Source organism: Vipera ursinii (genome assembly GCF_947247035.1).
Source record: "Vipera ursinii genome assembly, chromosome: 1".
NCBI classification, from domain to species: Eukaryota; Metazoa; Chordata; class Lepidosauria; order Squamata; family Viperidae; genus Vipera; species Vipera ursinii.
Window position 1 is genome coordinate 355313370 of NC_139512.1, and position 17160 is coordinate 355330529.

The window sequence follows — 17160 nt, forward strand, 5'->3', positions numbered from 1 at the left end:
TCTTCAAACCTGGCCCTTTTATGACTTGTGGACTTCAACTCCCAGAATGCCTCAGCCAGCCTCCATTTTGTTTGTTAGATTGAAGACAGGAGTCATCAAACTTGGCCCTTTTATGCCTTGTGGACTTCAACTCCCAGCATGCCTGGCTGAGGAATTCTGGGAGTTGAAGTCCACAAGTCATAAAAGGGCCAAGTTTGAAGACCTCTGCTTTACAATAGCTCCCTCTTTAAATCTCTTCAGCCCAGCAAACTGGGATTGAGGAAATGGGGATCAGATCCCATTTTTTCTTCTTCTTTTTTAAAAAAATATGTTTTATTATTTTTTCTATAAAAGTTAAAGGTAAAGGTTCCCCCGCACATGCATGCTAGTCGTTTCCGACTCTATGAGCCGGTGCTCATCTCCGTTTCAAAGCCGAAGAGCCAGCGCTTGTCCAAGGTCATGTGGCCGGCATGACTAGACGCCAAAGGCACATGGAACGCTGTTACCTTCCTACTGTAGTGGTACCTATTTTTCTACTTGCATTTTTACGTGCTTTCGAACTGCTAGGTTGGCAGAAGCTGGGACGAGTAACAGGCGCTCACTCTGTTATGCGGCACTCGGCATTCGACCCGCCAAACTGCCGACCTTCTGATCGACAAGCTCAGTGTCCTAACCCACTGAGAATACTGTATTTGGTAAACATCGTGTTGTCTGGGTTTACATTTAAAAAACAATCAATAACAAGTAGTTTCTATAACTCTATAGTCCACATAATTAGATTTGCTTGATGCTCTCTTCTTCCAAAAATGTCTTTTGCCAACCTTGCATGAATGCAATTCTTATTATTTTGATAAATAACAATTAAATATAGACAGTCTTCTAATATTGCTGCAAATAATAACCACACCGATACAAAGCTTCTTTTCTAACTGATCATCTTGATAGCCTCATCATAGATGCTGTTTAAAATTCTTACTTAAGTTTGTTTTCCCCACAATATTTCAAACATTCTTACTGGTTAAGATTTTCATTACACTGAGTCTTTTTCCTCATACAAGCCATCCCAACACTTTTGCCTTTCTCATAACTTAAAAAAAGGGGAAAAAAGGAAAAGAAAAGAAAAAGAAATAAGGTCCCACTTTTTCAATTTTCCTGCTGGATCACTCTTTTCCTATTTTTTGATTCTGGTCTGGATTGTCCCCCATAAAAATGCTGCAAAAGTATTTTGTGGATTTTCCTGCTGGAGCTGAATATTCGAAATTGTTCTGGGGAAGTCAGCAGCACCCAACCTTGGCTGATCTTGCTCAATCCAGGGATGGGAGACCACAAAGAAAGCCCAGAGACATGGGCCGCCCTCCAAATTTAACAAAAAGAAAATCTTGCCACTAGCAAGATTAGCAAAAATGTTTAGAGAAGAGCAACAAAGATGATTGGGGGACTGGAGGCTAAAACATATAGGGAACGGTTGCTGGAATTGGGTATGTGTAGTTTAATGAAGAGAAGGGTGAGGGGTGACATGATAGCAGTCTTCCAATCTCTCAGGGGCTGCCCCAAAGAAGAGGGAGTCAAGCTATTCTCCAAAGCACCTGAAGGCAGGACAAGAAGCAACGGATGGAAACTAACCAAAGAGAGAAGCAATCTAGAACTGAGGAGAAATTTTCTGACAGAACAATTAATCAATGGAACAACCTGCCTCCAGAAGCGGTGAATGCTCCAACACTGGAGATTTTTAAGAAGAGACTGGACAGCCATTTGCCTGAAATGGTATAAGGTTTCCTGCCTGAGCAGGGGGTTGGACTAGATGACCTCCAAGGTCCCTTCCAACCTATTATTATTATTATTATTATTATTATTATTATTATTATTATTATTATTATTATTATTATTATTTTAAAAATACGTCAGATAGATGTTGGAAATTCAAACGCAAGTCAGGGACTAATTATCACGTACGGTGGGCCTGTGTTAAAGCAAAGAGGTATTGGACAAAAATGCATGCCTGGCTAGAAAAAATGTGAGGGGAAAAAAGGTAGATTTTAAACCTGAACTTTTTTTTTTTATTAGGCATAAGGCCAGAAACGGCTGATAAACAAAGTGTATACTTGATTCTACATGTGATGACAGCGGCAAGGATCATATTCGCACCACACTGGAAAAAGGAATAAACACCACCAGAGTTAGAAATAATTGAAAAAAAAAATACTAAAATGTGCAGAAATGGACAGGCTCACTTTGAGGTTGAAAGACAAAGAAGAAACAGGATACTTTCCAAACTTGGCACTTATTTTACCAACGGATGGCGAAAAGAATAAAAGGATTAGGAACTAAATTTGTATTAGTGAATGATAAACTCAAGACAACATGTTTGTTGAATTGAGTACTGAACTGTATGAAAACATTAATAAAAATATATGTCAGGAAAGATCACTGAGGTAATCCTTGACTTCCAAAGTTTACTTAGCGACCGTTCCAAGCTACGCAGCACTGAAAGAAGGGAATTATGACCGTTTTTCACACTTACGACCGTTGCAGCATCCCCGTGGTTACGTGATCAGAATTAGGACGCTAGGCAACTGACTCGTATTTATGACGGTCGCAGGGTCCCAGAGTCACGTTTGGCGACCTTCAGACAAGGAAAGTCAACAGGGGAAACCAAATTCACTTAACGACTGGGTGGCTAAATAAAGGACTGGACTGGTTCACTTCACAACTCTGCTGTAACGGTCGTAAATGTGAGAAACGGTCATAAGTCGCTTTTTTCAGGGCCCTTGTCTCTGCGAACAGTCACCAAACGAACTGTTATACATTGAGGACTAGCTGTATCGCTGGATAACTCTGCCCATCGCCTGGAGTTCGATCCTGACCGGCTCAAGGTCGACTCAGCAAATGCTGCAATGATCATTAAGTCTGAAAAATGGCCAAGACGCTTTAATCAGTGCCGTTGTAACTTCGAATGGTCGCTAAACAAAAGATTGTAAGTTGAGGACTTTACGTGGATTAGCCAGGTGGGATTAAGCAGGATTTCAGGAGTGGATGTATTGCCAGCGTCGCTTGCAAAAAAACAAAAAACAGAAACATGAGAGGGATCTCAGAGTCCTAGTGGACAATCCCTTAAATACGATCCAGCTGTGTGCTGCAGCTGCCAAAAAAGCCAACACGGTGCTAGGCTGCATTAACAGAGGGATGGAATCAAGATCGCGTGAAGTGTTAATACCACTTTACAAGTCCTTGGTAAGGCCACACTTGGAATACTGCACCCACTTTTGGGTCACCACGATGTAAAAAAGATGTTGAGTCTCTGGAAAGAGTGCAGAGAAGAGCAACAAAGATGATCAGGGGACTGGAGGCTAAAACATAAAAGGAACGGCTGCTGGAGTTGGGTCTGTCTAGTTTAATGAAGAGAAGGACAAGGGGTGACATGATAGCAGTCTTCCAGTATCTCAGGGGCTGCCCCAAAGAAGAGGGAGTCAAGCTATTCTCCAAAGCACCTGAAGGAAGGAGAAGAAGCAACGGATTGAAACTAACCAAAGAGAGAAGCAACCTAGAACTAAGGAGAAACTTCCTGACAGTTAGAACAATTAACCGGTGGAACAACCTGCCTCCAGAAGCGGTGAATGCTCCAACACTGGAAGTTTTTAAGAAGAGACTAGACAGCCATTTGTCTGAAATGGTATAGGGCCGTGGTGGCAAACCTATGACACATGTGCCACAGATGGCACGCAGAGCCCTCTCTGTGGGCACGCACGCCCTCGCCCCAGTCCTAGGCCTTCAGCTGGGTTTTATAAAACCTTTTCGCTTTAGGCCTCCGCCGCCATGTGCAAAAAAAAAAAAGGTTCAATCAATCAGTGTCAACTTTTCATGAGAAAACAAAATCTCTCAAAGTTGGAATTGAATGATTGAACTTTTTAGTCCCACCCATTCTGCCGTTACCACCACAGCCACGCCCACCCAAAGGGTCACACCCACCCAATGGGCCACGCCCACCCGGCACCCGAGGATACATAAGTGGGTTTTGGGTTGCAGTTTGGGCACTCGGTCTCTAAAAGGTTCGCCACCACTGGTATAGGGCTTCCTGCCTGAGCAGGGAGTTGGACTAGATGACCTCGAAGGTCCCTTCCAATAATAATAATAATAATAATAATAATAATAATAATAATAATAATAATAATAATAATAATAATAATAATAATAATTTTTATTTATTTATTTTAATTCCATTTATATCCCGCCCTTCTCCGAAGACTCAGGGCGGCTTACAAGCTTAGCAGTAGCCTTCATTCTATGTATATGCCTGCTTATTAGGGCTTTCATACACCCCCCCAAGCGGCATTATAATAATAATAATTATTATTATTATTACCACCATCAAAGCATGTTTGAAAAGAACACCCCAAAGGCTCAGCTTTCCTCGGTCGCACCCGAAGCCAGGGGGAAAAAAAACTCGGCTTACCTTTTTGCAGTCTTGGCAAAACACGGCCGTGCTCCCCAGAAACCCCAGGCCTTCCCCGCAGAGCAGGCACTGAGTTGACCCATTCCCCAGGACGTTTTTCTGCATGTTCTCCAGCCGTTGCACCAGGCGCCTGCAAGGCAGAAACTCTTGTCAGAACGGGCGCCGCTCCGTGGGCCCCAAACACGGCGTGCAAATCGAACTGAAGGATCTAGGATACGGGTGTCAAACTCGTTGCGTCACGTGACGTGTCGTATTGCGACTTTTTTCGCATTAATCATAATCATAATAGTAAAGTTGGAAGGGACCTTGGAGGTCATCTAGTCCAACCCCCTGCTCAGGCAGCAAACCCTCTACCATTTCAGACAAATGACTGTCCAGTCTCTTCTTAAAAACTTCCAGTGTTGGAGCATTCACCACTTCTGGAGGCAGGTTGTTCCACTGGTTAATTGTTCTCACTGTCAGGAAGTTTCTCCTTAGTTCCAGGTTGCTTCTCTCCTTGATGAGTTTCCATCCGTTGCTTCTTGTCCTGTCTTCAGGGGCTTTGGAGAATAGCTTGACTCCCACTTCTTTGTAGCAACCCCTGAGACATTGGGAAACAGCTGTCGTGTCACCCCTAGTCCTGCTCTTCATTAAACTAGACATACCCAATTCCAACAACCATTCTTTATATATCTTAACCTCCAGTCTCCTGATCATCTGTTGCTCTTCTCTGCACTCTTTCTAGAGTCTCAACATCTTTTTTACATCGTGACCAAAACTCGATGCCATATTCCAGGTATGGCCTTACCGAGGCATTGTAAAGTGGTATTAATACTTCACCTGATCTTGATTCTATCCCTCTGTTAATGCAGCCTAGAACTGTGTTGGCCTTTTTGGAAGCCGCAGCACACAGCTGGCTCCTATAGTCCACTAGGATAGTCCACTAGGACTTTTTTCCGTGCTGTTGTAATTTTGAATGGTCACTGAATGAATGTAAATCAAGGACTACCCGATGTGTTTTTTCCTTTTCTTGGACAATGTGTATATATTTTTTTAATCCTCACTATATTTTTTTATGCGTGTTATTATTTTTAAAGCAAGTTATAGAACTTTAAAACAGCTCATCCTAACACAGGCACGATTCAGGCTGCAGATAAACAAGCTATCTTCATCTCCCATTCTCACAGTCGGGATGTGTGCATTGGACGGGAACTTTCAGCGCAAGCGTTAAACCGCAAATGTGCAAGACTTGGCGGCTTAGTTCTTCCAAACGAGGGCTAATCTCTGCTACTTTCCTCAAATCCCTCCTGCCAGATTTAACGCCACCGACCTTGAAAGTTAAAAGGTTTCCAAATCCTTTAGCAGACAGATAAAAGAGATAATAAATAGCTTTCATTCAAACACCCCAGACAATGACAAAAGGAATGAGTTACTGGATTTTAAAAAAAAAATCTATTTCTTTTTAATGTAATGGAGTCGGCCCACCACGAAATTCAAAGTCACTTTATCCTCGCCCCAAAATGCAGTTTTTCGGGGATTTAGAAAGTAGAAAAGAATACGTTCCTTGCAGTAGTGACATCAATGGCTAAAGATTTTTCAGCAGTAAATCTTAGGTGTTTTTTAACTTTAAGGTTGTAATTCACTTTAGAACTGTCATCCCGGCTGCAATTTAAAAAAAAAAGTTTCAAAGAATACAGAGCGTTAACCCCACTGAGTGCTGCAGGATTATTATCTCAATTATTTCCAGAAGGTAGAAAACCAGCTACAAAACTCAGCTTGGCCATTTACCTTTCAAGGAGAACAAGCCTGTGACCTCACCGGACAAGACATACATTGGGTGTTATCTAACAAAATGAAATTTCAAGGGTGAAAAAAGTAAGGTTCTACATTTAGGCAGGAAAAACTAAATGTACAGGTATAGTACAGGGGGTACCTTGCTCGATAGTAGTAACTGTGAGAGGGATCTTGGAGTCCTAGTAGACAATCACTTCAATATGAGCCAGCAGTGTGCTGCAGCTGCCAAAAAAGCCAACACAGTGCTAGGCTGCATTAACAGAGGGATAGAATCAAGATCGCGTGAAGTACTAATACCACTTTACAAGGCCTTGTTAAGGCAACACCTGGAATACTGCATCCAGTTTTGGTCACCACGATGTAAAAAAGATGTTGAGTCTCTGGAAAGAGTACAGAGAAAAGCAACAAAGATAATTAGGGGACTGGAGGCTGAAACATATAAGGAACGGTTGCAGGAATTGGGTATGTCTAGTCCAGGGGTAGGCAACCTTGGCTCTTTTATGACTTGTGGACTTCAACTCCCAGAATTCCTGAGCCAGCGTGGCTCAGCTTGGAAACCTGTCCCTTTCCCCTCAGCATGGCTGGCTCAGGAATTCTGGGAGTTGAAGTCCACAAGTCACAAAAGAGCCAAGGTTGCCTACCCCTGGTCTAGTCTAATGAAGAGAAGGACGAGGGGGGACACGATAGTTCTCCAGTATCTCAGGGGTTGCCCCCAAAGAAGAGGGAGTCAAGCTATTCTCCAAAGTGCCTGAAGGCAGGACAACAAGCAATGGATGGAAACTCATCAAGGAGAGAAGCAACCTAGAACTAAGGAGAAATTTCCTGACAGTGAGAATAATTAACCAGCGGAACAACCTGCCTCCAGAAGCGGTGAATGCTCCAACACTGGAGGTTTTTAAGAAGAGACTGGACAGCCATTTGTCTGAAATGGTATAAGGTTTCCTGCCTGAGCAGGGGGTTGGACTAGATGACCACCAAGAACTCTTCCAACTTTTTTTATTGTTGTTGTTGTTGTTGTTATCATCATTTCAGGTGTGCATGTCATCATTGCAGAAAGGACACAAATGTATATTATTATATTATTTGCACGGTAATGCCACAGTGAAAAGAAGCCTTGGGGCTTGTATATGGGACCTGGGATTACAAAACACAAAACTAATGTGTCTCAGTAGATGAATTGTTTACTAAACCTGGCTTTGAGCATTATCTGAAGTGACATATATCCGGTGTTTATATCTGCATATTATCTATTTATACATTACATAATAAAAAAGTGAATCCAAAGATACTAATTGGCTTCACCATTATGTTAAGCAACAGTTGTGTGGTTCCCCCCCCATAACTGCATGATGATCAAATAATTTTGAACCTATAGCCCATTATGGCTTGTTCAACAAACATAGTTAAAGACTCCCAAAACATCATTGCAAAAAAAAAAACAATCACAGTTATAAAGCTGACTTCAACATCTGCAGATCTATTACATAATGGCATAGGGCTAACAAAAGGAAAGAAAAAGGCTATCAGCAACAAAAGTGAACCTCCACGTGCAGGAGCAGTCTATCCCGGATGCCATTTCTATTCACGCCCTGCCACTGTCGTCCAGCTAGTGGCATCTGGTTAGCAATTTGGGATGGTTAACCTGACTTACAGCTGGTTTTGCATCTGTCATTATCAGATGCTTACAAGATGGGTCGCTATATGCAGGTAGTCCTCGACCTACGTCCACAAATGAGCCCAACAATTCCTTTGCTAAGCAAGGTAGTCATTTGGTGAGTTTTGCCCTATTTTATGACCTTTCTTGCCACAGTTGTTAACTGAATCACTGCCGTCATTAAGTGAATCATGATGTTAAGTGAATCTGGCTTTCCCCATTGATTTTGCTTGACAGAAGTTCGCAAAACAGGATCATGTGACACCCCTCTCGGGACACTGCAAATCGTCATAAATACGAGTCACTTGTCAAGCGTCTGAATTTTGATCATGTGATCGTGTGGATGCTGCAAGGGTCGTAAGTGTGAAAAGTGGTCATAACTGACTTTTTTCTGGGCCACTGTAACTTTGAACGGTCACTAAATGAATGGCTGTAAGCTGAGGACTAGCTGTAAATGTTTTAAAGAAATCAATAAAATATATAACTCATTCCAGAGGGGAATAAAATGGAAGCGGGGGGTATCATCCAGAGCTCCTCCATCAGGAAGATGGGCATTTAAGAAGCTTGACAGATAGACAGGTAGGTAGGTAGGTAAGGAAAGAAAGAGACACAGAGACAGACAGATACAGATACATAGATAGGGAAAGTTGCAGAGTGGAAGAAAGAGACAGACAGACACTATACAGTATATACATATGTATATGTGTATGTATATATATATATATACACACACACACACACACACATATACATATATATGTATATATATATATATATATATATGTAGATCTAGAGTCTCGGGTTTCTTCCCGCGTTCCTTTCATCTTCAGAAAGTTGTGGCGACGTTTCGACGAAATCCCATCCGTCATCATCAGGCCGGAGTGTTCCTCCTGCTGCTTCCAGGAGCAATGCGTGGTCTGGCTATTCCTTTCCTTCCAACTGCCGGTGGGGCTGTGTTCTGACTGGGTGGAGGCGTGGCTGCTTTCTGATTGGGTGGGGGTGTCCTCCGACTGGGTGGAGGCGTGGTTGTCTTTTGATTGAGTGGAGGCGTGGCTGTCTTCTGATTGGGTGGATGCGTGGTTGTCTTCTGATTGGTTGGAGGCGTGGCTGTCTTCTGATTGGGTGGGGTGTGTTCTGAATGGGTGGGGTTTTTTGTTGTGTTGTAATATCCTGAGTGTTGTGATTTGGTGTCCTGAGGAGTGGGCTGTGTAGTGGCCTCCAGAGCTTTGGTTTGGCTCCGAGTTCGAGGACCTGCTATGTATCTCTGGTATGGGTCAGTCAGGTTCGTGTGTGCGTTCTTCTGCTTGGGTGATGGCACTTTTGCTTGACTTGTTCTGCCACAACTTTCTGAAGATGAAAGGAACGCGGGAAGAAACCCGAGACTCTAGATCTACACATACAGACACCTGCGAGAATCTACGAAAACACACACACACACACACACACACACACACACACACATATATATACATATATAACCACCAAGAATGATAGACCCAAACTCATGATAACACCACATGACATCACCACCACACAACCATTCAAAAAGCAAATCCGAACCCACAATGATAACGAGGCACAACCACAAAACAGAAACCTAACTACAGCTGCAACATCAGCCACTGTAAACCCCTCCAAACCACACAATAAGCAAACTGACACCCACTATAAAAACATGGCACCACCACAAACACGAAGCCGAACAAAAGCAGCACAACTCACCAGCTCAGGTCTAAGGCTGGCAGCTGAGACCAACCCATCCACTCAAAACACACCCCCACCCAATCAGAACACACCCACCATTCAAAACACACTCCCACCCAATCAGAACACACTTACTCCCCCACCCAATCAGAGCACACCACCCACAGAACACACCCCCTCTGGCAGTTTAAAAAAGAGGAACAAACAGCCACATGCTTCTCCCAGAAGAAGGAAGCAGAAGCCACCAGCCTGATGATGACGGATGGGATTCCGTCGAAACGTCGCCCCTACACCTTTAGTTCTACGCGGGGAAAAACCCGAATAACCAAAGATGCACATACGAACACCCGCGAAAACCTCAGAAAACATATATATATATATATATATATGTTTAAGTACTTGTCAAGGCTTTTTGAATGGACCTTGCTAATTAACTCTTTCATTCCTGTTTTGAATAATTTGCATATATATATATATATATATATATATATATATATATATATATATATATATATATATTTATATATGTAAAGGTAAAGGTTCCCCCGCACATGCGCGCTAGTCATTTCTGACTCTAGGGGCTGGTGCTCATCTCCGTTTCAAAGCCGAAGAGCCAGCGCTTGCCCAAGGACGTCTCCGTGGTCATGTGGCCGGCATGACTAGACGTCAAAGGTGCACAGAACGCTGTTACCTTCTCACCATAGTGGTCCCTATTTTTCTACTTGCATTTTTACGTGCTTTCGAACTGCTAGGTTGGCAGAAGCTGGGACGAGTAACAGGCGCTCACTCTGCTACGCAGCACTCGGGATTCGACCCGCCAAACTGCCGACCTTCTAATCGAGAAGCTCAGCATCGTAACCCACTGAGCCACACACACACATACATATATACACACACACACACACACATACATACATATATATATATACTTACACACACATATACATATACGTATATTTATTTATTTATTTGTTTTGTATATATAGACAGAGATACAGAGATATAGAGATACAGAGAGATATATAGGGAAAGAGGCAGAGATACATGGAGAAAGAAAGAAAAAAAGAAAGATACAGAGAAAGAGAAAGATACAGAGAAAGAGAAAGAAAGAAAGAAAGAAAGAAAGAAAGAAAGAAAGAAAGAAAGAAAGAAAGAAAGAAAATGAAAGATAGAGGGAGAGTGTGAGAGACAAAGAGAGAGAGAGAGATACATAGATAGGGAAAGATGCAGAGATGCAGAGTGGGAGAAAGAGACAGAGAGAGAGGCAGACATACATGGAGAAAGAAAAAAAAAGAAAGAGAGAGAAAGAAAGAAAGAAAAAAAGAAAAAGAAAGAAAGAAAGAAAGAAAGAAAGAAAGAAAGAAAGAAAGAAAGAAAGAAATAGAGAGAACGAAAGAGATAGAGGGAGAGTGTGAGAGACAAAGAGAGAGAGACAGACAGACAGATACATAGATAGGAAAAGATGCAGAGATGCAGAGTAGGAGAAAGAGACAGACACACAGGATGTTAGATAGATAGATAGATAGATAGATAGATAGATAGATAGATAGATAGATAGATAGATAGATAGATAGATAGATAGATAGATATGGATGGGTAGACAGACAAATGGACGGACGGAGAGAAAGAGACAGACAGACAGGATGATAGATAGATAGATAGATAGATAGATAGATAGATAGATAGATAGATAGATAGATAGATAGATAGATAGATATGGATGGGTAGACAGACAAACGGACGGACGGAGAGAAAGAGACAGACAGACAGGATGATAGATAGATGATAGATAGATAGATAGATAGATAGATAGATAGATAGATAGATAGATAGATAGATAGATAGATAGATAGATAGATATGGATGGGTAGACAGACAAACGGACGGACAGAGAGAAAGAGACAGACAGACAGGGAAAGAGGCAGAGACACAGAAAGAGTGAAAGAAACAGAGGCAGACAGATGGAAAGAGGCAGAGAGAGGGAGGGAAAGAAACAGACAAAGATAACTAAAGAGGCAGAGATAGAGGGAGAGGGAGAAAGAGAGACAGACAGACAGATACCCAATTCTCTGCTGCTCAATTATGTCCAGCTTCTCGGCTCTTCGGATGACCGCTAGAATGACCTCCATTTCCTTCGGATCCAGTGCCTGCATCTTCCTCTGACGGTCCGTCTGGAAAGTGTGCACCGACCAGCCGCTGTGAAGCCTGCAAAGGAAATGGAGCAATTTTGATTTTTTTTTCAGCCAGTCGGGGTTTCTGTTCCTTTAAACGCAGCATTTGCATATCTCAATGCGGGTTGGCTCAATTTTTTATTTTTAATGAGCGCTTTTAGAGTTTCTAAGCAGAGACCGGACAGCCATTTGTCTGAGATGGATAGGTTCTCCTGCTTGAGCAGGGGGCTGGACTGGAAACAGGGCTTTTCAACCAGTGGTACGGGTACCACCTGTGGTACGTGGGCACCCGGCAGGTGGTACGCGTCCATCCTAGGAAAGTGGTAGCGGGGGAGGGGAATGAGCTGAACCGGTGGCAGCACCGCACAAGCCTGAGCGAGAGACGGCTAGAGCTGCAGGGCTGTCAGGGCTCAGCAAAAGCGCCAGGATCAACGCTTCTTCGGGGCTGTCAGGGCTCAGCGGAAGCGCCAGGATCAGCGCCAGGATCCAGCTGGAGCTTGGTGCTGATCCCGGTGCTTTTGCTGAGCCAGAAGAAGCGCCGATCAGCTAGAATGTTGCAGCATCTCCAGGGTCTTGTGACTTACATTCAGATGCTTGGCAACTGATTCATATTTATGACGGTCCCAGGGTCATGTGAAGGGACCAAAACCTGCTGCAACCACCCAGCAGATGGGGGGGGAATAAAAACCAAACTCCCCCCCCACCCCCGCTGCCAATCCTCAACAGAAATGCTCACAACAATGAAAACCTCGGACAGGAGGAAGAGCGCCGCCGGGCAGGCAGGCAGGGATCTTGCTCGGCTGTGGCTTGGGGGGCACATTTTTCAGTGCCATGGTAACTTCGAACAGTCACTAAGCGAACTGTTGTAAGTCGAGGACTACCTGTACTTCATCACTGTTTTCCTTTTTTTTGGTCATCAAGTTTTTGACACCTTGCTAGGCGACTGCTGGTGCTCGGATGTTGCCATATCCTAAAAGTGGTACAATGGGTGAAAAGGTTGAAAAGCCCTGGACTAGATGACCTCCAAGGTCCCTTTCCAGCTCTGTGCTTCTGAGAAAACCACCTCACGGTCACATGATCAAAATTCAATCGCTGGGCAACTGGCATGTACTTAAGATGGTTGCAGTGTCCCACGTCACGTGATCCCCTTTTTGCGAACTTATAACAAGCATAGCCAATGGGGAAGCCCGATTCACTTAACAACGGGGGCAAGAAAGGTTGTAAAACAGGGCAAAGAAACAAGCTCGCTTAGCAGCGGAAATTTGAGGCTCAAATTGTCGTCAGTCGAGGACTATGTATAGATACTCTACAAGACCGATTCCCACCTTACAGTGAACAGTTCTACAAGCCAGGTTGAAGATGTTCCCCTGAATTAATGTGAAAAGATTCCGCTTATCAACATTAAAGGATTAAAGCCGGAGGTCTTCAAACTTGGCAACTTAAAGACTTGTGGACTTCAACTCCCAGAATTCCTCAGCCAGCCATTTTGATGAAACCGCGGGCTTAGATCCAGACCAGGGGTCTTCAAACTTGGCAACTTTAAGACTTGTGGACTTCAACTCCCAGAATTCCTCGGGGTTGGCTGAGGAATTCTGAGAGTTGAAGTCCACAAGTCTTAAAGTTGTCAAATTTGAAGCCCACTGGATTAAAGGATGGAAAAATTACGGATCCACCTACTTGGCGCGGAGAGCCAGGTGCCGGTCATTAGGACACACCCATTGGTCATTGCCATTACCAAAAATGGTTTCTGCCATGGATTGGTCAGCCCTGGGGCCTACACGAGGCAAAGTCAAACCTGCAGAGAGAGAGAAAGAGAGAGAAAGGGATTATTTTGGAGAAAAAGTTGATTTTTCCAAAATTTTACAAACTCAAGTTTTAGACAGAAGAACAGGAAGTCCTCAATTTATGACTGCAATTGAGTCCAAAATTTATGTTGCTCAGTGAGACAAAGTGAGTTTTGGCCCGTTTTACGACCTTTCTTGCTATAGTTGCTAAGTGAATCACTGCAGTTGTTACATTAGTTATACGGTTGTTAAGTGGATATGGGTTCCTCCATTGACTTTGGTCACAAAAGGGGATCACATGACCCTGGGACACTGCGACCGTCATAAATGTGAGTCAGTTGCCAAGCGTCAGAATTTTGATCACGTAAGCCTGGGGATGCTGCAACGGTCGTAAGTTTGAAAAACCACCATCGATCAATTTTTTTAGTGACATAAATCCGAACGGTCAGTAAACGAATGCTCGTAAGTCGAGGACTCCCTGTATTATTGCTAGAAATGCAACGTGGATATAAGCATGAAAGACTTTATGGTTTTGTTCATTCGGCTTCCGACTTTCTCAGCATGTTTTTCCCCCCCGCAGTGTAGAAAAATATATTCTCACATAATCTTTCTTCTTAAAAAAAAAAAGAAAAAAAGGCAAACACTGTTTTGCCTCTTGACAGTTTTCCTGTCATCCAGAAAGAGTCAAGGCCTCACCCGAGCAGTACTGAAAATACAAACAGTTTGTCTTTGGCCTCTTTTGCTGACAGGAAAAAGCATATTTTAATTTTTGTATTTTGTCTTTTAATATGTACTGCCCTGTTCACCGCCCTGAGTCCTTCAGGAGAATGGCGGTATACAAATAAAATTATTATTATTATTATTATTATTATTATTATTATTATTATTATTAATAATAATAATAATAATAATAATAATAATAATAATAATAATAATAATAATAATATTTCACCAGTCTCTTATGTTCGCAGGGTGACAAAGGCCCTATGAATCAGCCACTGGTTCCCAGCATCAAATGTGCATCCCTCCGTCACACAAGACGAAAACTGGAGGATTGTGCTTACAACATGCCAGAATTTAAACCAGGGTTTCTCAAATTTGGCAACTTTAAGATGAGCGGACTTCCATGCCCAGAATTGCCCAGTTAGCATGCTTTAAAGTGGTGGATTTCCACTCCCAGAATTCCCCAGTCAACATGTCTTAAGATGGGTGGACTTCAACTCCCAGAATTCCCCAGGCAGAAACCACCTGAAGGCAGGACAAGAAGCAATGGATGGAAACTAATCAACTACTTCCTCCTAGAAGTAAGGAGGAATTTCCTGACAGTGAGAACAATTAACCGGTGGAACAGCTTGCCTTCAGAAGCTGTAGATGCCCTATCACTGGAGAGATTGGAGAAACATTTGTCTAAAATAGTACAGGGTTTCCTGCCTGAGCAGAAGGTTGGACTAGATGACCTCCCAGGTCCCTTCCAACTTTTTTGTTGTTAGTTGCGAAGTCGTGTCTGACCCATCGCGATCCCATGGACAACGTTCCTCCAGGCCTTCCTGTCCTCTACCATCTTCTGGAGTCCATTTAGGCTCACGCCTCCTGCTTCAGTGACTCCATCCAGCCACCTCATTCTCTGTCGTCCCCTTCTTCTAGTGCCCTCAACCTTTCCCAGCATTAGGCTCTTCTCCAGTGAGTCCTTCCTTCTCAATAGGTGGCCAAAGTATTTGAGTTTTAGCTTCAGGATCTGGCCTTCTAAAGAGCAGTCAAGGTTGATCTCCTCTAGGACTGACCGGTTTGATCGCCTTGCAGTCCGAGGGACTCGCAGGAGTCTTCTCCAGCACCACAGTTCAAAGGCCTCCATTCTTTGGCGCTCGGCCTTTTTTATGGTCCAGCTTTCACTGCCATACATTGCAACTGGGAAGACCATAGCCTTGACTATACGCACTTTTGTTGACAGGGGGACATCTCTGCTTTTTAGTGTGCTGTCTAGATTTGCCATGGCTTTCCTCCCCAGGAGCAAGCGTCTTTTAATTTCTTGGCTGCAGTCCCCGTCTGCGGTGATCTTGGAGCCCAGGAAAATAAAATCTGTCACTACCTCCATTTCTTCCCCATCTATTTGCCAGGAATTGAGAGGGCCGGATGCCATGATCTTGGTTTTCTTAATGTTAAGTTTCAACCCAAGTTTTGCACTCTCCTTCTTCACCCGCAACAAGAGGCTCTTTACTTCTTCTTCACTTTCTGCCATTAGAGTGGTATCATCTGCATATCTTAGGTTGATGATGATGATGATGATGATTAATTGCCCAGCCAGCATGCTTTAAGATGGGTGGATTTCAATTCCCAGAATTCCCCAGCTAGCATTCTTGAAGATGAGTGGGTTTCAACTCCCAGAATTCCCCAGCCAGCATGCTTTAAGAGGGGTGGACTTCATTTCCCAGAATTCCCTAGGCAGTGTAGGCTGAGAAACACTGATCAAAACCCGGAACAGAAGCACAGACTAACCCACCTTATCTGTCCTAGCAATTGGGGCCCAGGACAAAGGAGGGCAAACCTTCCCTTTCAAACAGGGTGCCCAATTTATTTCCCTAAAAAGCCCTCTGCCCACGGAAAATAAAACTGCACAAGGCTGTAGTCCTCTTGAGAGTGCAGTGCAAGCTTAAGAGCGTATAGGGCTTAGAGATGGTTTCATCTTGAGGCAGATGAACTGGCAGAATTCTACTCGGCTTCTTACTACTTTCGTTATTTTACCACCCGTTTTAACATGGCAAGCTGCCCAGAGTCACCTTGTGGTTGAGATGGGTGGTATATAAATTTAATAAATAGTTATGACCTGCTTCGTCATGGGCTCCTCTCAACAAATAGCCCTCGGTCCTAAACATGACCCCGCCTCAAAATGGCCTCTGTTTTAATGGGGGCCTTTAGCAGCCTCACCCGGCCGTTGTTTACTTCTCAGTGGGCCTCAGTGGGTCGACCTTTCATTCCCAACGGAGGAGGCGTATGAGCCATTCTTGGAAATAAACAGGATGCTGAAGGATGGAGTCCAGCAAGCCAGCTTCAGCTGACTTTTAAACTCAAAGGGGAGTTAGTAGAAACAGGTCAGAATAAAGAAGAAGCTAGCCTTTATTTTTGGGATGAGAGCGAAGAGGCTTGCAAAGGAGACCCACCGGCCAGAAAAGCAAGACGCATGAGCCGCGCAGCCAAGAAAAGGGCTCATCAAATTAATTTTGCATGGTTTGTCTCTATGCCACACGGGTGTAGAATCTATTAATTCTGAGATATTAGACGTCCTGCCTTTGACTGGGGACCCCTTATAATTCTCATTATTTGAATCTCTTGGTTTTTACAGCAGGTGGCGGGAGGGAGGGAGGGAGGGAGGAAGGAAAAAGGAAAAGAGGGAGGGGAGGGAAGAAAGAAAAGATAAAGAAAAAGGAAGGAGAGAGAGAGAGAGAGAGAGAGAGAGAAAGAAAGAAAGAAAGAAAGAAAGAAAGAAAGAAAGAAAGAAAGAAAGAGGAGGGAGGGAAGGAAGGAAGGAAGGAAGGAAAAAAGAAAGAAAGAAAGAAAGAAAGAAAGAAAGAGGAAAAGAAAGGAAAGAAAAGAAAGAAAGAAAGAAAGAAAGAAAGAAAGAAAGAAAGAAAGAAAGAAGGAAAAGGAAAA

The 17160-nt window shown here is 43.4% G+C and overlaps 1 protein-coding gene across 1 annotated transcript in view; it reads right to left on the minus strand.

Annotated features, from left to right (window-relative positions):
• RPH3AL (rabphilin 3A like (without C2 domains)) overlaps nucleotides 1-13485 on the minus strand; it is a gene marked incomplete at both ends in the record, with an annotated part of 37271 nt that extends 23786 nt beyond the window's left edge. The window contains 3 exons of the mRNA XM_083350237.1: nucleotides 4430-4559; nucleotides 11622-11765; nucleotides 13409-13485. Coding sequence (XP_083206363.1) covers nucleotides 4430-4559; nucleotides 11622-11765; nucleotides 13409-13485 — 351 coding nt within the window. The remainder of the gene's footprint in view (nucleotides 1-4429; nucleotides 4560-11621; nucleotides 11766-13408) is intronic.
• Between the last annotated feature and the right edge of the window lie 3675 nt (nucleotides 13486-17160).